The sequence below is a fragment of the Pyrgilauda ruficollis genome, unplaced genomic scaffold, assembly GCF_017590135.1.
Source record: "Pyrgilauda ruficollis isolate IOZ18807 unplaced genomic scaffold, ASM1759013v1 scaffold66, whole genome shotgun sequence".
In the NCBI taxonomy this organism is placed as follows: Eukaryota; Metazoa; Chordata; class Aves; order Passeriformes; family Passeridae; genus Pyrgilauda; species Pyrgilauda ruficollis.
Window position 1 is genome coordinate 5,444,657 of NW_024528377.1, and position 23,257 is coordinate 5,467,913.

Genomic DNA, 23,257 nt, shown 5'->3' on the forward strand with positions numbered 1-23,257 from the left:
GGAAGATGAAAAATACTTCTTTTTGGAGAAAAATAGTTAACATCTTGAGAAGGCTTTGTGTTTCAGTAATGATGTGATTCTTACTTCTGTCAAACCATTGATCAGCTCTTAGTAGTGACATTCCTCCCTTTTTCCTCTCATTAAAAGTTCTGTGAATGTGTTTGGGAGAAGGGTGGGGGGGAAAAATGTGTTCTGTGATGAGAAAGCAACATTCCAACCATGTGCTATCAGTTAGTGACTGGCCCAGTAAAAATCATACCAAAATATCAGCTAGATGACCAGCTATGCTGTCCTTTATTAAAGACTTTTTTTTTCTTGTGGCTACAGTGTCTACCCCAGGAACAGCTTCTTTCTCAAAATTGTGCCAAGCTTTTTATAAGTATAAGGTTGCCATAGGACTAAGATTTTGAAGGCAGAAAGTTCTGGGTTCTAATTCTGGTTCTGCTACATAATTGGCACACAGCCTGAGGAAAATTGCTGGGATTCTGCAACCCAGTTACAATCCAATTAAAATTTGTCATGTGGAAGGACCTGGCTCTGCCATGGAACTGCACACAAGGTTTCCAAAGATTGCATTTCACTGATTCTTACAGAAAGATACAGAATTTGATAACAGTGAAACCTACTCTGTTAAAATTACTTGGGCACAAATACAGGATTATTTTTTTCCAAACAAAAATAATGTTAGATAATATTATAGACAATACAGATATTTAGATAATATAGACATTTAGACTTCCAACCACATAGGGTGCAGTTCCAGCCACTTTTTGTGGAACAGTCAGAGGAGGAGAAGCCTGAGGAGGCTGACAGCAGTGATGCAGTTAAATTCATAGAACTTACACTGAAATGTAATGAACAAAGAAATGCTTTGGAAGATAAAATTCTGAGAATCTGACCTGTTGTCTGTAAGCATAAGTGAGCCTTTAATACTTAATCTAAACCAGAGTTGTGTATACATATATATTAATGTGAGCTTGTATAGTACATGTGCTTTCTGTCTATAAGTATAACCAGAAATTACCAGTCTGTAACTGAAAATAACTGGATATTTGGTGGGTGTGGTTTTTGATGTGGTTAGGAGGCACTGGGAGGGCATTGATAGGATATAAGGATTTCTGATTGTCAACTCCAGTTGTCTGGATCCTGCAGTTTGATGGGATAACGATGTTTAAATTCCCTGTAAAGTATGTAGAGAAAATAGTTTCATGATTTTTATCTTTAAAGTAAGGCTGCATCTCTCATGCAGGCTAAATCCCATCCCACAGGATAGGGGCATGAGGGGGAAATAAGTGGCCAGCTCCTGCTACACCTACAGCAAGAACTTTACAAGAATTCTCTCAATTACCTTATTCTATACTTCCTAACAAAGATGTGTTTTGGACAGAGCTCTAAAAATAATTAACATACATACATATATATGTGTGTGTATATATATATATAGTGAAATTCTGTAGGTCCCTTATGTAAGCAAAATTGCTGTTTTGACTCAGGTATTAGTAAGGAAGTGAGGGAATTGTTAAGCCAAACACATGCCACAAATTTTAATTGCTGTAACCAAATGATGAAAAAAAAAAAAGAGATGTTGTGATGAGGAATTCTGAAGTTAATGCTGCAGAGATGACCTGCCTTTGCTGCAGGTAAATCTCTCACTGGAGTGCATTGCCAGAACTCACTAGTTAGCGTCTCCGTGTCTGAGTGCTGTCAGCAGGAGGGTGAAGCTTTTCTCTGCGCCGTGGGCACGGATCATCACGGCCTGAGGTGTCTGAGTTGCTGTTTGCTCTCTCCCCCTTCCCTGGCCCGGCAGCTCTTCGAGGGGATGAAGGCGTACCGAGGCGTGGACGGCAAAATCCGCCTGTTCCGGCCGGCCCTCAACATGGACAGGATGGCACGGTCAGCCCTGAGGACAACCCTGCCAGTAGGTACCAGGGCAGCTCCTGCTCCTTCAAACAGGCTCCTCGGAGCAGCTTTTCACTCTGAGTGCACATCTCCACAGCTTTTCACTAATACTGTTTATCAAACACTCTCAAGCCTTTGGTAGCGCAGTAAAACTTCGTTAACAGATCTCACTCACTGAAGGAAACCCTTTAAGTGCTTATTTTAAGATCAGAACAGTGGGTGTTTTGCTTTCCTTGTTGCCTCCCTGCTGCCTCAGAGTGTTTCTTAGGGATGGGTGCTGTCCTGCAGGCGTTTGCATGCAGACAGCTGTCTGACTTGCTCTGGTGCTGATGTTCTCCCTTTTCTTCTTTGCACCTCAGTTAAGTTGTTCAGCCTCTTGAGTGCCTTTGGTTTTGATCATGCCAGTAACTTAACGCTGCTTTTAGCAATTGTATCTTGGCCAGTGGACTTCCTCCCAGGCTTGTTGGCTTAATTGCTGTAAGAACCTGGGAACTTTGGGGGACTTGCTGGCCCTCGGAGTTGTAAAGCAGAGCACTCTTGTGTAGGAGAGGTGGTGCTGTATGCCCGGCTGAGTTGGCTGCACAGGGAGTTCTCCACATGCTTTGGAGGCAGGAAGGGTCAGTGGCTCCTTTTTACCATCTCAGGAGGACACTGTGGAGCAGAGGAGGTCACTTGGGATACTGCACAAAAAGGCACAGTAGCTGAGACCATGGGATAGTAAATTCTGTAAAGAATGAACCCAAGGAAGATGTGAACCACTGCAGCGTGTCACTGTTGCTTATCCTGAGGAGCTATTCCCTGAAGCATGTGAGGACTACAAAGTGTTCCAGCATTATTTCTCCATTTGCTTTTTTCCCTTTCTGTTCCTTGCCAGTCATTTGACCAGAAGGAGCTGTTGGAGTGCATCCGTAAGCTGGTGGAAGTGGAGCAGGAGTGGGTGCCCTACTCAACCTCTGCCAGCCTCTATATCCGTCCTACCCTCGTTGGAACTGAGGTGTGCAACATTTGTTTTCCCCTCTCTTTTTATTTTTTTGTTTATTCAGGTACGAGGCAAAGCCCTCCATCCATACAGGGAGATATTCAGCAGTCAGTAGGTGACAGGATGAAGTCTGGGGGCAGATTTGTGGTTTTACTTGGGAGTCCACAGCACGAATTTAAGGTTGACCACACTGCCACTCAGTGGGCACACTGGTTCAGAGCACGGAAAATAAACTGAGTTTCCTCCCACTACTCACAGTGGGAATGGAGCAATGCTTGTTAATTGGGGTTGTGCTGAAAGGATAGTTGTACCTGTCATGGCAATATTAAAATCCTAATAATTCGGAGAGAACATGATGGATCACAGCTTGCTGTGTACATTTTGTAATTTCAAGTCGTATCTGAACATAAGAGTTTTTGGAAGATTTTACCCTGTAAATTAAGATATCTCAGAAGAGACACTTTCAGCAGAGCTGAGGACTAGCCCCTCTGTCAATTATTCTTGAAAACTGAGCTTCTAAGGGGCTCCTTAGCAAATAGCTGTTAATGTGTCCTCTCTGAGTTTCATGTGTGAGTCAGTCTGTAGTGTTGATAAAGGGAATTAGAAACAGAGTTTATTTTATTAAATCCTTCAGGGTTCTTTTTTTTCAGCAGTAGCAAGACGGAAATGTACAATGGTAGAGCATAGGACAAGGAAGCTAAAGAATGTAGGTCCCTAACTAGGTAAGCCAAACTCCTGCAATATCCCTGTCTGTGAGTAGTTACCATACGTGAGCATTTTACATTTCACATAGGTTCTAGGACTCCATTAATTTAATGCTTTTCAACTAGCTGCAGATTTTCAGATTAAAGAATCTCCACTCAGTGACTATAAGGTACTGATATTAAAACGGGGGTGCTTACCCCAGTTTTGTTTTTGGAAATTCTTCTGCTCCGAGCTTTGTTTCAGGATAGCCACTCCTTGTGGCCTTTCCACTATCACATGGTGTTCCAGGTTGCATGTTTATCAATCACCCCAATCAGAAACCCGTGAAGCACAATCTTCTGAATGATCACATCAGCAAAAATAGCAAGCTCTCAGTGAATCCTGTCAGAAGTTTTCCTGAAGCAGCAGGGCAGACAGAAATCCAAGGAACCCTTTCAGCACCTGGAGAACTTTGGCCAACACCAGACTTCTCACCTGCACCTTCAAGTACTGATGGTGATGACTTGGAGTGTGAGAAACCATCTCTCAGAGATGAGGGGCAGAAAAAACTCTGACGTTGTTGGTTCTTTCCTGGGCTGTTGTGTGAGCTATTTTTAGCAGGCAAATAATTTCAGCTGTCACACAGACATTCAGAAAGCCAGCACTCAACTCCAGCAATGCCAGCTGGCACTGCACAGTTCTTCTCACTAATGCAGCTGACAGTGGTTTCTCCACTGCTGTTACTGCTGTTGTTGCCACTCCTTCCCCTGGAAGGCTTTGTGGGCTTCTGGTATGATTAATTCATATTGTTATATTCATATATTGTATTATATATTATATTGTATTATATATTGTATTCTATTTTGTATTCTATTATTTTGTATTATAGTGTTTTGTATTAATATAATTGTATAGCACTTTGTTAAGCTAATCTTTGAATTCTCAAAAACTTGAAACTGTTTGAGAGTGCTAGAATAACAGATAGATAAATGGAATGGCTGTAAGTGAATGGTGACAGGAAATAAAATTAGGGATGTTGTGTTGCTTGGATGGAGGGGAAGGTTATAGAAATATTTTTTTATTCATTGCAGCACTTTGGACTGTTAAGCTGATCTTGGAATTCTCAAAAACTTGAAACTGTTTGAGAGTGCTAGAATAACATATAGATAAATGGAATGGCTGTAAGTGAATGGTGACAGGAAATAAAATTAGGGATGTTGTGTTGCTTGGATGGAGGGGAAGGTTATAGAAATATTTTTTTATTCATTGCAGCACTTTGGACTGTTAGCTGATCTTTGAATTCTCAAACTTAAAACTGTTTGAGAGTGTTAGAATAACAGATAGATAAATGGAATGGCTGTAAGTGAATGGTGACAGGAAATAAAATTAGGGATGTTGTGTTGCTTGGATGGGGGGGAAATGATAGAAATATTTTTTATTCATTGCAGCACTCTGCACTGTGCTGGTAAAAGCCCTCTCATGCTGCAGTCCCACTGAGAGCAGTGTTTGACAAGCTGATGGTGCAGCCCCTGATCTTTGAAGGACAGCAGTAACTTTGGATTTGTTTACATTTATTTTCAGCCTTCCCTTGGAGTGAAGAAGCCGACTAAAGCCCTGCTGTATGTCATTCTGAGCCCTGTGGGCCCTTACTTTGCAAGTGGAAGCTTTAATCCAATATCCTTATGGGCAGATCCAAAATACGTGAGAGCCTGGAAAGGGGGAACAGGAGACTGCAAAGTGGGAGGGTAAGGAAACATCATCCTGCCTTTTCCACACAGCTCCCAAAGCAGTTTGGGATTTTAGTGAAGTATCTAATCCAGCAGAAACAGAGACATGAAGTGCAGCAGTTAAATAAACAACGTGCTACAACGCAGAGTTCACTACTTGGCAAATATTACTTATGCAACTCAGTTGCATATTTTTGTTTGAATATTACAGCCAGTTGATTTTTTTTTGCAGCATCTCAAGCTGAGGAGCTGCACCTGGAAGGTGTCCATGTGGTATTTTGGCTCTTGCCCTTGCAGCTATTGGCACTGGAACTGCACTTTGTGCTGCATCATCAGTGCAGGAGCTGCTGCCAGCTCTGGCTGCTCACCTCTTTCCTTGGATTCTCCTAGCCAGGAGTCTCTTTGCCAGGCAGGAGTCAGTAGCTGTCAAGTGCTGCTCAGCTGAGTTGGTAAAATAGTCAGAGGGCAGGAAAATAACTTTCCTTCTTTCAAGCTGATGTTCTGAACATTTGCTCTTTTTTTAAAAAAAAGAGACTTTTTAAAATGAGATTTTGTTCTTGAGGTTTTAAATGAGGTCTTGGTTTTGAAAGAGATTTTTTAAATGAGATTCTGCTTACTTCTAGAAATATATTGTTTCCTGTGGATCCTTCATACATCAGCTGTGAAAAACAGTAGTCTGGAGTCATTACTGACTTGATTTGTGCCCAGAGATGAGAATTTGTCTTCAGTGTAGTCAGCATTTTGGAGCTGATGACTTTGCATCTTGAAGGCTGTTGAAGATCGGAAGCAAAAAGGGTTTTTGTTTTTTCCCCCCTCAAAGCAGCAGGCATTATTCAGTCAGGTTCAATCTGTAGGCAGCATTTTAGAAAAATTTGCTCCTAAAGAATATGGAATTAATCTAGACACAGTTGCATTTCCTGAAGGTGAGGTTCTCTTAATATCTTTTATTAGGGAAAAAAACCTCTCACCTCTGGTGTTATTTGTGCTCCAGGAGTTTCATCTGACATGAGGTAGATGAATTAAAAAAAAACAAACAAAAAAAAAACCCAAGAAAAACACCAAAAGATCCCAAAACCTGGAGGGAAATGATGCCAACCACTAAATAAAGATAAATGCTTTCTGAGGGTTTTCAGTTGCATTAATTGCAATGTCCAGTATATGGAACAAGAGGTATGGTAATACAATTTGGATGGATATGTTTGAGTTGTTGGTGCTGTTCAGCCCTTCAAAGTTTTTGGGTTTTAGGTACAGACAATCTAGTAAAATACTGGTGGAATATTTCCAGTGAAAATATCCCAGGGCCAAGCAGTGACTGTTGCAGAGCACTTGCTCATGAGGTATATGTGCACAAAATCTTCTTTAAATTGAGAAGGTGCCCAGCCTTCATAACTCATTGGGCTCTTTTTTTTTGCCCTGAAGGAATTATGGTTCTGCTATTTATGCCCAGCAAGAAGCCCTGGAGTTTGGCTGCCAGCAGGTTTTGTGGCTCTATGGAGAAGATCACCAAATAACTGAAGTTGGAACAATGAATCTGTTTCTCTACTGGATAAATGAAGATGGAGGTATGGTAACACAAAGAGTGAAAACTTTAACAGAGCAGATGATTGGGACTGTAGTCCACAAAATGATTGTTAGAACGCAGATCACAATCTTCTTAATGAAGATGGTTTAACAAAGAAAGTGCCTGTTTTCTTCTGCAAGTCACTGGGTGAGTGCTGGTTGTGAGAGAGGGGGTTCTGGAGCACCTGTGAGTGCTGCCTGCTGGGACCAGACCAAACTGCTGGGCTGGTCCCGTGCTCAGAGGGCAGAGCTCAGCCCTGCACAAGGTCACACTTCAGCTTGGGGCCAGCAGCGTGGTGTGTTGGCTCAGAAGCAGTGCAGATGGGCTAAAAGGCAGCTTGGGCTGTGCAGCCCTTCAGGCTCTGTAGCTTTGAGTATGAGTGGCTCCCATCATCATTTCCTGGCCCGTCAGATATTCCTGGGCCATATCCAGAAGTATTGCAGCATCCAGTCCAAAACGTTTTCTTTGAAGAATTTGAAGTTCTGTCCAGTGGTGGCAGGGAGAGAGAAACCTGTCAGTGAGTGTCAGGTATCAATAATGCCCAACAGATGCTTTCAGGATGTATCATCATTCTTGAACCTATTTTTACCTCTTTCTACCCACAGGCATCTCTGAGCAAGAGACATGCTAAACTGTTAAAACTAACTATTAAAAACAGCCAACTATATGGGCATCTAAAAACACCCACTGGGTATGCAAGTGTTCAGTGCTTGTCATAGCTGTGATAGCTGCACCTGATAACTGGTTTGGAAGACTACAAGCAAGGGAATAAAAGACCTCTCTTCCTTTTTTTTTTTTATTTCCCCAAGAAGGCTTTCTTCTTGAATAAAAGTGATTTTCATCTCTGAATGTTACTGAATTTTTTCCTGGCAGCAGATGCAGGGGTCAGACAGATTTCATTGTAGTGCCACAAGTACCTTTGAGAACTGTCATCTGTCTGCAGAAAGCAGGCAGCATTTTGTGGGGATAGCAGTGTGCCTTGGATAATGTAGTGTGGTTGGGATCCAGCTACCTGCCTCCCACCTCCAGTTGTGTTGCTTGTTCTTCTGCAAAATCTTTACCACATTTGTAAGAAGAGGAATAACAGTCCCTCAGTGCTGAGTGAGTCTGTGAAGCTTTGTGAATGAAGTGACAAATATCAGACATTTTCTTGCTGCTGCAGTAGCAGTTGATCTGTCAGTGTAGATAGATGGCCAAAATTATGCCTGGTGGAACTTAGCTGGAAAAACAGGAAAATAGATTTTGGCTCGTTCTGCCCAGGGAAGGACACTGAAGCGGGGACATAATTAGAATTCAATGTTCTCATTGTCCTTAAAGCAGGAATATGCTGGAATTAGGCAGCTGCAGCACGGTGCTGTTCCAAAGGGCTGCCAATCACTGTGCCACCAGGGCAGGGCTCAATGCTGCTATTGTGAGGTGGCTGGAGCAAACAACTTGGAATTCCTGCCACCCAAGAGGGCTGGCTGCTGGCAGACCTGTCCTTTCACAGGACATGGGCACTACCCTCGTGGAGCACTTTGCTGTCTCCCAGGGTGCTGAGTAGCTCTTCATTTGTGGGATTTTTGGCTGAGAATCACCCAAGCTGCCAGTGTGTCATCACCTGCCTGCCTGTGGCTTTGCACGGGGGTTTGGAACGTGTCTGTCACTGTGTTCTGTCACTTCACAAAGGACACCCACTCAGGCTGTGCTTTGGTTTTCTTATGCCAGCTTTGGTTTTCTTATGCTGCAGCTGAGAGGGATCAAAAAAAGTGAGGCAGAAATTGCAGATGATCATCAAAAGCAAATGCCCATTGCTGCAGCTGAGAGGGATCAAAAAAAAGTGAGGCAGAAATTGCAGATGATCATCAAAAGCAAATGCCCATCTTTGTGTGTTCTGAGCTCGCTGCTGGGAGCTGAGCTGCTCTCCCTGCTTTGGAAGCAGAGGCTTATCCCAGTAAAGCCTGGCCTGGGGGACAGCCATGCTCCCAGTGGGAGTGGGCTTTTCCTGCAGCCTTTGTGCCTAAAGGTGACATCTTGTCCTGCATGGCAGGAGGAGCCTGAAAAAATATTTAGTTTGTAACATCAGGGAGGGAGTAGGGGAAAAAAACTGCTCAGTTTTTGGTAAAACAGCAGGACGTGCTCCATGCTGTTCTTGTATTCCCACTGCTGCTCTGAGGCTTATAATATGGCCAAAACTGGATCTCTGCTATTGCCTAAAAACCTCATTGATCATTTATAGTTTATGTTCACTAAGTGAAAAATTTAGTCACCCTACAGTCCCTTCCAAATGCTTCTTCAGAGCGTGTAACTATCCCAGGAAGCTCTTGACATTGAAACTCACTTCCTCTCACAATGTCTGTTCTTCTGCCTAGAATATAGGCTTGGCTGTATGGAAAACCTTAAAATTTAAACACATGTCCAACCTGAAGATGCTAGCTGTGAAATCTGTGTGCAGTTTTGAAAAATTCCATTTCTTCAGAATGATTTGCAGCCAGTTGGGCTCTACTTCTGTCTTCAGTGCTAAGGCACTGTGAATAGTATTTGGGCATGATTTAATATTTGTGTGCTCCAGTTGAAAGGGTGATTAATAGTCCCCACTTCAAAATCACATAAGTTAAAAAGTAAATCTGTTAAAAGATTCTCTGAAGCAATCAGGTAAAATTTAAGGCTAGTTATTCTGTAGCTGGAACATTAGTTGTGCTGCAAAAGTGTCTTGTACAATTACAGTGCTAACAAAATCAGGATTGTAGCTTCTCTTCTAGTAGAGAGCCCCAGAAATAGAGTGGAGGGGAAAGCAGCAAATGAATAAGGTGGTGGACAAAGCAAAGGATGGAAAAGTAATTGAGGAAAGCAAATTAACAGACGGATGCAAAGGCAGTGATTGCATGAGGGAAGAGTTGAAGGAAAACCTGAGGGAAGTAAGGAGAGACCCAGCACAAGCTGGTAGAGGAAATTAGCTGTTAATATCAGTGAAAACGGGGTTTTCTGGGTTCTCCTGGATCCTGAAGTTCACTTGGAATGTATCACTTTGCTAAAATGTGTATTTGGGTGAATTCCTCAGCACTGTTGCAGCCTGGCTAGTCCTGAAGGCGTCCCAGGAGTGCAGTCTTGCCTGCTCTGTGTTCAGAGGCACGCGTCTTCAAAAGCTGCCCTTGTGTAACATGGAAGAGCTCGGTTTAAAAACCCCCTTAAACACTCTGATGGAATTCTGCTGTTAGAGCAAGCCCGTAGCAGGTTGAACAGGGCACTGGGCAGGCAGTGCTGCTGGTAGAATGATAACAGGAGTCTGCTGAAGAGACACCTGACATTGCCCCTCAAACGCTTTCCTCCCGCTTTTTGCAGCTATACATCCAAGCCCATCAAAATAACTCAGAAGGCAGGTGGAGCCTGTGAGCCCACAGTCTGTTTTTTGGGAGATGGACACGCTGATGTCACATGGAGCCTGCTTTGGCACCAGTTCCCAGGGAGGATGAGCTTTTGGCATGCCGTGTTGGATGGTGTTGCCATCCCTGCCGGATCCCAGGGGAGCAGATGTTCCCTGGCTGGCCCCAGGCTGGGAGGCATCATATGCACACTTGACAAAATTCTACAGAGCAGCCTGTTTGGAACATTTTGAGACTTCCATGTCCTGTCTGCTCAGTGTTGTTTGGCAGCTGGCTTGGCCTGGCACCTTTTCAAACTAGCTCAAATCAATTAATATATGTTATTGAGCTTAAACGGGTCCTGAACAAGATCTGTGGCAACATCACCAGACAGAGAAGTGTAATCACAATCTTTGGTATCAAAGTCCACGTTATCTGAAGTTTTCTGTTAAAGAAAGGAGTGTATTAGACTGTGACTGGGTCACAAATGCAGAACTTCAGGTTTTCAGTGTTTAGAATCAGGTGAGCCCTGTGGCTCTTGGGAAGTTTTAAAGTCTTCTCCTTGTGATAGCTGTGCCAGAATGAGGACCAGACATGCACCACAAAGAGGAGTGATGCTGGACAGACTCCAGAAAGGAAATGCAGTTATTCCTGACTGTATGAGGAAGAAGAGAGGGCTGATGGAATTAGAAGTCTGGGATAGGTTGGGGAATGGCACTCTGGGCTACTCAAACCAGAGCAGAGCATCCAGCCTGTCCTAGGGCAGCATTTCTGTACATTTTGGCATGGCACTTTACCCCTATTACTGATGTGTGTATAGATCCTCATAAAGGGAACATGGAAGCACTGGTAGGAGAATAAATCAAGGGGTGGCTGCATGAGAAGGTAACAGATTATTTCCTGAGAGAGTGGATAGTGAGTAGCAGATTCCAGTGAATTTATCCTCCACCTCCCCTGTCCCATCCCAGCTCCCAGTGCCCCTCCTGCAGGGTGGGCAGCCCAGGATGTGCTCAGGCCAGAGCTGGCAGGCAGTGTTTGTGCACAGAAATCTCTTGTGGAGTGCTGAAAACAGCACTGAGCTGCTGAGCTCAACCTGCTCCCACACACCCAGGACAAACACCACGTTCCTCTCTTCTACCCAGCTGCAATATTCACAGCATCTCTAGAAATACATTCATGAGAGGTTCTCCTTGGAGAAAGGTTCAGTCAGGCCTGGACTCAGTGATCTTTTTGCAGCCAGGGAGAAAGGGGACATAAAATATATACCTTCATGTTTTAATTGGGTTTTTTATCTGACCTAGGTAAAAAATAAACAAAGCTCTTCATGGTTTATGGATTTATTGAGCAGGGATAGTATATAAGGTAAAGAAAGAAAAAGGATTATAAGTAGGGAAAGAAAATGGTTAGGGAACAATATGAAGAGTACTACTGAAGGACTCTGGGTGTCTTCACTTCTCAGTGCAGATTTGACACTGTCTTACAAGTCTCTGTCTGAAAAGAGTAAAAGGTCAGTCTTCTCTGATGGTAGAAACCAGTGAGTGCATTATGTGATGGCTTAAAATCAAAAAGATTTGCTCTGATTGCTGCAGAGATCAGATGGAAGAACAAAGTCTGCACAGAGACCTGTGCTTTAAGTATTTTCCAAGCATGGATTGTTTAACCAAGTGTTTATTGTTTGCCATCTATTTACCATTTCATTAGTTTGGTTAGATGAACATTTATCTACTGCTCTTTTTCAAAAGCAAACAAGAAACACTCACAAACCAGACAGATTAACAGCTTGAATTATTGTTGTCGTTGTTGGATTTTCCTTAGGATTGCTCTAGAGCAAACAAGAAACACTCACAAACCAAACCAGCTGAACAATTTGAATTATTGTTGTCGTTGTTGGATTTTTCTTAGGATTGCTCTAATTGTGTAAAGAGAAAATTAGTACAGAAAGAGGGTGTCTGGGCTACAACAAAGGATCAGTAAGAAGTCTCCTTCCAAGGAGGGTTGGCAAGATTTCCACTGCTTTGCTGGTTCATTAAATGAACTTCAGAATTTTTGGTAAATGTTTCATATTGCTGCTGTGAAATGGGTATGCTAAATCCCCTATTCCTGAATTAGGGAAAACTTTTCAAGGAGAGTTATGATGTGCCCTGGGTTTATTAGGCATGACTTTCCCTCTGCCTTTCTGCTGTGAATCTGGAGACTGAACCATTTAATGGTTTGCAGTAGAAACACAGTGCAGTTACACTTTTATAGGTGCAATATAACCTCCAAGGCATTAGCCATGTGTATATTCATGTATTAAACATGTTTCTTCCCTGCCCAAAAGGTGGGGAAAAAACATATTTAATACATTAATACCTAAAAGTTATAATGAAAGGTGAACAAAAAACATTCCAAGCACTCAACAACAACTTAACCTGAACTGAGTATCTGTTTGTGTTCCTGGAGAACTCAGAGAAATGTTGCATCTTACAGGGTAGGGGTTGTTTTTGCTGCCACAGAATCATGGAATATCCTGAGTATCCTGAGTTGTAAGGGACCCACATGTTTGGTGTAATATCAGTAAACTTTTATTTATTTGTTTCTTCATTTGTTTTACAACCAATGCTTTTTTTGTTTGGCAGAAAATGAGCTGGCAACGCCACCTTTAGATGGCATCATCCTTCCAGGAGTGACAAGGCAGAGCATTTTGGATCTGGCACGCAGCTGGGTGAGTGCTTTGGCAGTAATGCTTTCAATTGTCATGTTACAACTTCAGCAGAAATCAACATTTCTGGTGCTCAGTATCCTAAAGTTCCACTGATTTGATTAAATAATGTGATCAGTCTGGCTTCCTAGGATCATACAAGGGTCTGGGTTGGAGGAGACCTTAAAAATCATCTCATTCCAGCCCCTGCCATGGGCAGGGACACCTGGCACTGCCCGTGGCTGCTCAGAGCCCATCCAGCCTGGCCTTGGAAAGGACCTTAAAGGCCATCTATTCCAGCCTCCCTGCAGTGAGCAGGGGCATCTTCCACTAGATCACACGGCTCAGAGCTGTGTGCAGCCTGTCAGAAACCCTGCTTTCAAGGGTTTCACCCCTCTGCACGGCACCTCTTCAGCCTGTCAGCCCTGCCACGCAGCCTGGTGCTGCTGACAGAACTGGCTGAGCATTCCCTTGAACCTGCTGGGAACTCAGGGTGTGCTCATTCAGGGATTCTCAGGAGCATCGCCAGAATACCCACACCTGTCACACAGAACAATACCCAGCTTGTTAAAGTAGCTCCATGCAGTATTTCACATGAAAATTCTCATTAAATCCACTGGTACCAGCACTTAGAGCAAGGAAACAAAGAATTACCGTGCGTGACCGTAGCTGCACTTCAGTCATCAGCTCAGTGTTTCTGTGTTTAGTTCTCATGCTTCCAACCTTGTTTCTGCTAACAAGCATGCAGCCTGCCCAGCCACAGTCTGGTTCCTGTTCCTGTTCTGTAGTGCAGCAATCCAAGAGCTGATTTGGACACTTGGGACTGGAGCATACCTGGAAATGCAGCAAACTCTGCCTTGCTGTGTTCAAAGGTTTTATTGCAGCCTGGGGAAGGGTGCTGCACAGCCAGAGGCTCATCAAGCCCAGGATCCTGTCTCCTGGATTTGGCTGGGGTTATGCTTAGGGTGGGATAACAGGAATACCATGTACATAAAAGAAACATTTATATGAAATAAAAATTTCAAAGTCTGACATTTCTTATTTTTTTTCTTGAAACACATCCCTTCAATTGATTCCTGTGCATTTTTCCACTCTTGCAGAAGGTAAAACACTCCCAGTGTTAAGACTGCAGTGCAAATGGCTTTAGTCATACCTGTAGTGCAGTTAATTTTTGTATGTGACAGCTGTTTGCAGGATACAGTGGGAAATTTCACTAGAGATTAAAAAAATACATCTCATAAATTGGCCTGGCAGGTGAAATTAATCAACAGAATGTATCTTGCTTAGGAATTGTCTGAGGCTGAGATGCAAAGGCTCTCTTGATATCATTGAGTAATTTTGGGACAAATTCCAGCAGGCTGGAGACCATGAGTGGAGAGATCCGGTGTCCCATAACAATTCTTCTTTTTTATTCTCTAACATGATACTGATACCCTGCACCAAACCAGAGGGAAGTGCCACTTAATCATCAGCATTGCACCTGGCAGACCACTGGCATCTTTTGGGGCATTTTCTTTTGATGAAAATCTGTCTTGTGTGAAACTGGCATGTTTGAAAAGATCACAAGATCAGAGTCAAAACTTGACTTATTGTCACTAGGCTGAAATCCCATTGAAAATGGTTCAGTGTAGAAAACAGAAACAGTAATGGGGTTTTTTTTTTTTAACTTTTTCCCATTTTTATGGTTGCTGATTCTTTTGCAGGGAGAATTCAAAGTGTCTGAGCGATACATCACCATGAGTGACCTGACAGCTGCCTTGGAAGAGAACAGAGTAAAGGAGATGTTTGGTGCTGGAACGGCTTGCATTGTGTGTCCCATCTCTAAAATTTTATATAAGGGCAAGGTAAGGAAGTGTCTCTTTTTAAACCCCTGTCCTTCTTTCTTCTGAATTTTATCACAGTTAATTGCAGCTGAAAGCCAAAACCAAGGGAGATAGAGAAGGTGCACTGCCTGGAAGGATAAACAGTGTCAGTGTGTTGTTTCCCAAGTGAGTTACTGGTTGTCAGAAGAGAACTTTTGTCATCTGGGGTTTCTCCTAATAGCTGAAAACATAAAATCTCAAGTTCAGGGAAAAATGAAAGAAAAAACCAGTTCCCAGCCTGTTTGCAATTGCAGAAAAAGACATTCTTCCACATTTCTTTTATTCAGTATTTATTGCTAAGGTACCTGGGGAGGGTGAGGAGAGAAAAGACTCTGAGCCACTGCTGTCCTTCCCTCTCAAGTTCCTCTCTTGTTCACTGCAGGGATCCCAGCTCTGTTTCCAGGCAGTGCACAGCTGCCTTCACCTGCTGCTCAAAATTTGGGAGATTTCTCCTGCACAGGTGGAACTCCCCAGGCATTCAGCCTGTTAAGCTGACTTGGTGTTATTTAGTCAGCACAAAGTTAGCTCAGAGGACCAGGGGCAGTGCAGCTGCATGAAGGGTTGTGCTTTGTCCACTAAACATGATAAGTACAATAAATGTCTGTTGGGTGATTCTTCCTGAATGAATAAAGTAAAATAAATGCATTGATATTTATTGCCTGATGCTAAGATAATCTGAGACATTGAGGTGCTGAATGAGAAGTACTGTACATGTAAGTGTTGTGTTTCTACACAATATACCTTGAAATGAAGTGCTGTATGTAATGTTACCTCTCTTGCCTGCACAATATCCCCTCCATTTTGGACAGATCTCTTGGGAGGCTTGGATTAGCCTTTATTGAGCAGGAGCATAACAGTTTAACTCTCTAACTTTTCACTGGCTTAGCAACACCCTCCTGTTTAAAAAAACCAACCAAAAACCCCAAACTAACCACACTTTCCTACTCAAAAGGAGGGCTAGATAAATACAAATATTGATAAATACTTACTAAAACTTCTGGCAGCCATAAGGTATTCATATATATGTAAAGCTGTTATTACATGTTATTCTCTTTCTCTCCCCTTGTCTCCCTCTCCTTTATTCCATGGCAGCACTTGCACATCCCAACTATGGAGAATGGGCCTGAGGTAACAACCCGTTTCCTGAATAAGCTAACTGATATCCAGGTAAGGTGTTTGCTCTTCTATAACCAGGTAAAATAATAAAAAGCGAACGTTTGAAAGGAATGGAAAATAATATTTTGGTAGTGATGCTACAGGTGGCATTATACAATAATGTAAACCCTTTTGTCTAGTGGGATTATTCTGCCAATTTTCTTTCCTTGAGAAAGTGTGGTAGAGATGAGGTGTAGTGTCATTTTTTCCTGCATCTTGGAAGGTGGATGAGAGTTGCAAGATACAACTGTTACCAGTGAAACCTAATACTGTTGTTAGAGGTTGCTTTTTAAGGGAGAAAGACAGGATTATGAAACACCTTAACCACAACCACAAATGGGTACAGGTTAATCAATAAAGAGATGAGTGAGGCAATTAAACACTCACTGGGCACAGGCAGCTGATCACCATTTCTCATTATCTTTCCAATCACACGATCACTTCTCATCCTTAAAGCAGTTTCCTCCTCTGTCATGTGCTGAATATCAAAGTCTGTTTGGAATCTGTGCTTTATCTCCATGTCTGGGCATTCCAGGAACCATTTCAGGTGAAGTCAGTGAGCAGCAGGTGACGACCTTTCTTATTAAAGTTGCCTGGGTTTTTTTCCTTATTTAGTGTAGTTTATGGTGTGGGGGATTTGGGGATAGGAGAAGAGCTTGGCAAGTTACACAGTCCCCTTTTTTTTAAGATCTGATAGCAGTTGCTTGGCAGTATTGCCAGGATTTCTTCAAATTGACTCTGATGGTTTCCGTTCTACATTTTTGGCTCCAAGTGTTCTTAGATTTGCCACTAAAATTTTTATGTTCCTGCCAGTAATCCTGTGGTCTGTTCTTCCTCCCTTGAGGCAGTGAGCAGTGCAAGACAAAGGTGTCCAGGCTTTTCCCTGAGGGAAAGGCTGATGCCCCCCTGAGCACAGGGTGGGTCAGGCTGGAAGGGCCCACAGGGGACACCTGGTGCCACCTCCCAGCTCCAGCACATGGCCCAGGACTGTGTCCAGACAGTTTTGGAATATTTCCAGCTAGGGAGACGCCACACTCTCTCTGGACAGTCTGTCCAGTGCTCGGGCACTGCACGGTGAAGAAGTTCTTCCTCGTGTTCAGGTGGAACCTCCAGGGCATCAGTTCCTGCCCATTGCCTCCTGCCTTACCACCCTGGTGTTCCACCACCAGCCAAGGCTGGAAAACTGTGGATTGTTACTAAACATTCTCTTTCTGTGACTTTTCACTTCACTTGCCTGTTGATGTGGACCTTTTCACCTTTCAGCTGTGTGTACCTAGTCTGTGTTCATTAGTTACGTGCCAGGAGTAAATTTGTTATTCCTGGAAAATGCTGGACTATTACGTCTATGCTTAATTCTGGGTTCTCTTCCTTCTTTTAAAAAAAAAAAAAACAAAACAAAACAGGAGAGTTAGAAGACATAACCATTGAAAATCATCTTTAAAATCATTGATTTTAAATAGATTGGTGGTTGCTTCCCCATTAAGAGTCAATCAGTGGTTGCTGGTTTTGTTTCTGCACCTTCCTCTCTCTGTAGAGATGGGCTCATATCCAGAAGGACCCCATGATGTCACACAGAGAACAATGCTGTGACACAAAAAGTGGACTATAAAATAATCCTAAAAATGTTAAAGGAGAATCTTTGATCAAGATCTTCTGTATTCTCTACCAGAAGAAAAAAAAATAACAGATCTCTCTGCATTATCATTGGGTTATTGTGGTGTCATTTGGACAACCTGAGGCTGTAATTCCAAAGAATCTTCCAGTTTTGGATCATAAAGTGCAATAGAAATAGCAGTCAAACACAGCTCTGGTCTCTGTGCTGTTTTGTTGCCTGACCTGGGGCAGTGTGTGCATTGCATGTTGAACCATGGGAATTTGTAAAAAAGTGGAAATTCTCAGCACCACCATGTCCTGCGTGAGCACCTGTGACCAGGAGGTGCAGGCTCCATATCCAGTGTTGTTACACCAGTTCCCTTGTGTAGAGCACATGCTGCTTTTGTTATTTTCATGTTCTCTTCACTGTTGTGTTTCCAAGTCTGGTTTTGCACTGATCTCTTGCAAGTGTGCAGTGTTCAGTGGGATGTCTTCAGATGTGAGCAGCTGCTCAGTGGAACCAGAGCTGGAGTGACAAATTGGAAGCTCATGGGCAGAACTGATTCAATTTCTCATGCCAGTTGAGAGGGACAGTGGTGGCAACTGCACTTCACATTTCCCTTCCTGTCACTGCATAGATATCATGGTTACTAAAGGCTGATAAAAACTTCAAATTAAAGAGCATACATTATATAAATGAATGGTGTGCTTATGAATGAATTAGTAACAGTGCACTCTTCCATAGCTGCTTGAGTGGGAAGATTTAGGGATGAGGTTCTTTTCTCTGGGAATACACTCAATGAAATGCCACTCATGTTTCTGTGGGTTTGCAGCCATGCTTTGAGAATAAACAAGCTTTTGCTGTGCCCTTTAATACATGGATTAAGCTGCAGCTTGGAAGGGATGGATAGAAAATAAGATCTATTGCTTATGCTACGTGTTATTAAATGCATTTAAACACTGCAGGCAAGACAGCAGAGAAGAAACATTTAATCAAAGCCCCTTTCTCTGGGCAGTGAAAAACATACAGGAAAGAACCATGGATGTGTTAATTTTTATAAAGAATGACCTGGAGGTGGTGGACAGTGGAAGAGGGATCAGATGGACTAGCCTGAGATGACAAAGCCCTTGAAAGAATTAATACTGGAAGCTAAATTTGCTTTTATTTGCAGAAAGAAATGATTTTCATTGTGGTATTGCAGCTTCATTCCCCTCTTAATTCCGGGGCAGGTGCAAACTCTAGCCAAATGGCAACTCAGAGTGGCCCCTGCAATAATTTCTGTATTGGAGCATTGGATGATACTGCTGCCTAAAGATAACAAAATTTGCAAATAACTGCAACTGCAGAACAGGAGCAGCAGAATTAATAATGAAAAGAAGATGTGGTAATTTTGAGGGTCAGTTAGAGCTTTGCCTGCTGGAGTAAGGAGTAAAACACGAACCCACTGAGCACCATTCCTTTGTGGATCTAGAAGTGTGTTTCTTCTGGCTCATCCTGATGTGGAGCTGTTGTCTTTTCCCTGCTTTAGTGACCTGTTCTCACATTTCCTGCTGATGCAGAACCTGTACTGGAGGAAAGTGATCTTTTTAGCCTGCCTAAAGCCTCCAAAATCAGTTTTCGTTTCTTGGTTGAAGGTGTTTTCAAGCTCCCTGAGTATAACACTCTAAGGGAAGGGACTCCCATCTGCTGCTGTCCCTCCACCTCTGAATTATTTACCTGCTTGAGCCCTGTGTGTGTTCTGGGGTCTCTCTGGAGCCTTGTTTACAGGACTGGTGGCAGAGCTTTAGAACGTGGAACCAGTCTAGCTGTCAGAAGTGCAGCCTGGGGGCTGAATCCTCCCCTGGATGTGGCTGCATGCCATGGGTTGCTTTCATTTCTGCTTGCTGAGCCCATTCGTTTGTGCACGGAAAGACAACTTGTTTTATTTTGGATTACAGTTCTCCCTAATTGTACTCTGCAGTATTTGTGATGGTTTTATTTCACGTTCAATCAGAATGTTGTAATAAAAAGCCACCTTGACAATAAAAGGAAATAAAATGAAATGTGTTTGTTTATTGGAGCTTGAGCAGGGGCATAGTTATAGTGAATTAGTGAGCAGGCCTCAGGGAGTAACTGCATTAAACTGATGGAAGTGAAGCAGGGCTGTTCTGTGTCATCTGTGATGAGTATCAGCTCTGTTCCTTCCTAAACCAGCTATTGTAATGTGGGCAAAGCAAGCTGTCTTCAGTCTGTGCCCAAATCAAAGGCAAGTAAAGGCATAAAAACCAATGTAAACTACTGCCAGAGCAGTGAAAATGAACCTTTCTGAGGATAGACCTAAGAAGTTGTTATAAACATACACTGAGTCTTTCAACTTTTATTCTTAAACTTCATTTTTTTGCTTTGTTTCAGTATGGAAGAGAAGACAGCGACTGGGCAGTGCTGGTGTCATGAAGGTGGCAGAGTTCAGAGCCTCCAGACAGACCTGACATCTGAACAGTGACAAATTCTGTAGCTGCCAGTGCATAGTCCCAGTATCAATTTGCTCCCCAGGATGATTGTTTCCACAATCTGGCAAATGTGAACACAATCATTTTGATTTCTACTGTAATCCTCTTGGTAGAAGCCTGTCTTCTTGGTAGAGGTGCTAAATGTTAGCAATAGAACTTTCCCAATGGTTTTCTTAGTGCCTCCTTATATAGAGTCTGGAAACTTGTAAAATGCTCTTCAACTGCTCTTCAGTTTGGTTTGTTTACTGCCTCCACCAACAGAACGTGTGTCACAGGAGGATGTGGCCTGTTAGCTGCCCACAGGGTTCTGTTGGCATTGTTCTGCCTTTTGCTCTGGGTTTGGGAAACAAATTTAGCCATACGCTCCATCCTTTCATACTCTGCTGGTATGGGAGGTTCCTGAGTTGCATAGCCTGGTAGGTGCCCTCACACTCTGTCCAGTAACTCTGGCCTTTAGCCCAAATTCTCTGGGTCGGTGTAGCCTGCAGGATGGTCCCTGTGGGCCTGTTGCCCTTCCCTCCCTGGGGATTTGCAGTGGCTGCTTGGGCAGTGCGTTCCTCTCTAAGAGCTCAGCGCATCCTTCTGGACAAGATCTAAAAGGCTGTGTCAGGCTTTTCAAAATGAGATGAAGTTCCCCTCTGGCCTAGCAGGGCTGGGCTCTGCAGACACGCTGTTGCCTTCCAGGTGAGGTCTGGAAAGTGAGATTAGACAACTTCGGCTGTGAAAATAGAGTCATTCTTCACAGCAACCAAACCTTTGGATTGAGGAGTTTCTTCCATCACCCACTCACATAATTTAGATCAGAAAAATGTTGTCCCTTTCCCATGCTTGCTGTGTCCAGCCTCCTTTGACACGTGTGCTGTGGAGGGGCCTTCCTGTTAAGGAGCAAGCAGGGTTGTCAGCAGAAAATGTCTGGAAGGAAAGGAGTTTGGTTCAAGCCCTGATTTCATTCTGGTTAAGCAGATAATCCATAGAATGCTGCTTTCCCACATGCAGTCCTGGTTCTTTGGAAGCAATACAGAGCATGTAGCCCATAGCTGGGGAAGTAACTTCTGCAAATGTTCACTGACGACCATCCTGTAATATTTATTAGCTTTCTCCTTCTGCACACAGCTTTGTTGAACAGCTTTAAGATACCTCTTGCCAAAAAGGATAACCATACTCTGTATCCATGTTCCAAAGTGCTACTTCAGTATAAAACTGGTGGAACTTAACACTTTATTGGAATCCTATAAGAAGTAAAAGTGAAACATTTCTTGTTCTAGTTTGCAGTAGAGTATTAACACTTTATTGGAGTCCTATAAGAAGCAAAAGTGAAACATTTCTTGTTCTAGTTTGCAGTAGAGATGCACCAGTATTAAGGGAAACATTTAGCACTTTAATTTTTTTAAGACCAACAGTATCTCTCCCATCCTTAAAAGTCTTTTGTAGTTACTGGCATTTGTTAACACAGCTTAAAAATGCAAAATATAATTTCTAGTGGACCATCCATGCCTTATGCAGCTGTTAAAGAGCAGCCTTATGGCTTCCTGTTCACTTTTGGTCACCTTTTGAAGACCCCTCCTTAGCTGTCACTTTCTTCTGGTCCCTGAGATGATTTTTCCTGTCTTTGACTGCAGTCCAGTCTGATCTTTTAATGAAGAACAGTTGAAGGTTCTCTCTGACAATGTAACTATCGCTAAAAATTGATGGATAATTTTTTCTTTAGTCTACAACTGCAAACACAAAATGTTGTTTCACTCACAGTAGTCATAGTGTTGTGACCATTTGAATTTGTATCCTGTGCTGGTCTTTGTTCAGTATCTTACTATGTGTTATAAGCTGCTGGTAGTCTTTCCTTTTATTTAGTTAGTAGTATGTCCTTTTATTTAATTAGATGGCTGGAAATATAAACATGGGGAATATGTCAAGGTGCAGCATGGGGTAGAGACCAGTATTGAAATTAAAGAGTGCCTTTAACCAGAGTGTGGAGTGGAGCTCTCTAAAGATTTGTAATGAGCAACCATTTGTGGCTTACTGGTACTGAACAATCTATTCTTTCCCTTAAGTTCATCTTTGCTTTAGCAGCAAATGGAAAAGTGAAGATATCTAAGTTCAGGTGCATGGCGAAGTGGTGGTGCAACACTGAACATCTCAGCTGTGACAGAGCTGATAAATGATTCCACATATCAAAAATGCCCATGGAGGCCTCAGTGTACCAGCAGCAATCTGTTCACTAGGCAGAAGGAATCAGAACCAGGCAGAAGAATTACTTTTACTGAGATGTAAACCTGGAAGTTGTTAAATTGGTTAAGCTGTTAAATTGGTTGCAAGTCATTTACCATGAACCAGGTGGTTTCATTTGTTGTGTTGTGCACTGTTTCCTGCACTGACCAGAGAGACACCTCCCTTTTTTCTGCTGATGGACACTCAAAATGGGGAGATTTGATAGCGGAATGACCCACAGAAGTGAGTGGTCTTTTCTCCCAGGCAAGAATGAAAACGTGGAGCGTGTGTATGTAAATTGTTGTCTTTCACATCTTGGTTAATTGCCTTGCTCTCTGCGTCAGCTCGAGGCTGTGCTTGTTTCCAAGTGGAATCCAGGTGAATAGGTTTTAGGTTTTAAACTTTGAAACCTAAAGAAGAGAGCTGACAGGTCAGTGTAGTACAGGAAATTCTTCAGATGTTGCCTGCTGTCCTACTCTGAATTCTGGCAGTGCATTTTATCCCATTAACCAGAGGAAAGAAATAACCATGTGTAAATCACAATCAGTATTTGATACTGCATTCTCCTTGTTTTCACTTGTAAAATTTAGGAGGGAGCTGTGGTATTCCCTGAGCTAGTAACAGATTGTAAAAGAACATCTGCACATCTTTTCTCCATGTGCCCTATTTGTTTAATTGCAACAGATTTACATAGAAAGAGTATGGTACATCATAACTAGGCAATTATCCATTCTTCATCACTTAGTTATGGTTCTGGTAATTGATCATTTAAGACATAAGATAGTCTAACATTAGGAAAATTTGAAACTGTTCAAAAAAAGATCAACAAATTAATATTGTTGTGTGATATTTGCATAATTGGCTGCAATTATTTAATGTTTAATTGAGTTGATCACATGAGATTCAGCCTTTCACATGCTTATGTTTTACAAACACTGGTACTTTAAAATGATAATAATGAAATCTAATTTTCATACGTTGTTTCTTCTTCTCTGCATTCTTTTGATTATTATTTTCAGTATTGAGAGTGTCCTTAATTTTCAGTTTGGTTAGCATGATTCATGACTAGGAAAAAAGTCCT

General features: G+C 42.6%; 1 protein-coding gene across 1 annotated transcript in view; it reads left to right on the top strand.

Moving 5' to 3' along the window:
- BCAT1 (branched chain amino acid transaminase 1) overlaps window positions 1-21,242 on the top strand; it is a 52,552-nt gene extending 31,310 nt beyond the window's left edge. The window contains exons 4-11 of the mRNA XM_041484436.1: window positions 1,808-1,918; window positions 2,774-2,893; window positions 5,144-5,307; window positions 6,709-6,851; window positions 12,810-12,895; window positions 14,575-14,715; window positions 15,826-15,900; window positions 19,874-21,242. Coding sequence (XP_041340370.1) covers window positions 1,808-1,918; window positions 2,774-2,893; window positions 5,144-5,307; window positions 6,709-6,851; window positions 12,810-12,895; window positions 14,575-14,715; window positions 15,826-15,900; window positions 19,874-19,915 — 882 coding nt within the window. The 3' untranslated portion in view covers window positions 19,916-21,242. The remainder of the gene's footprint in view (window positions 1-1,807; window positions 1,919-2,773; window positions 2,894-5,143; window positions 5,308-6,708; window positions 6,852-12,809; window positions 12,896-14,574; window positions 14,716-15,825; window positions 15,901-19,873) is intronic.
- Window positions 21,243-23,257: the final 2,015 nt, after the last annotated feature.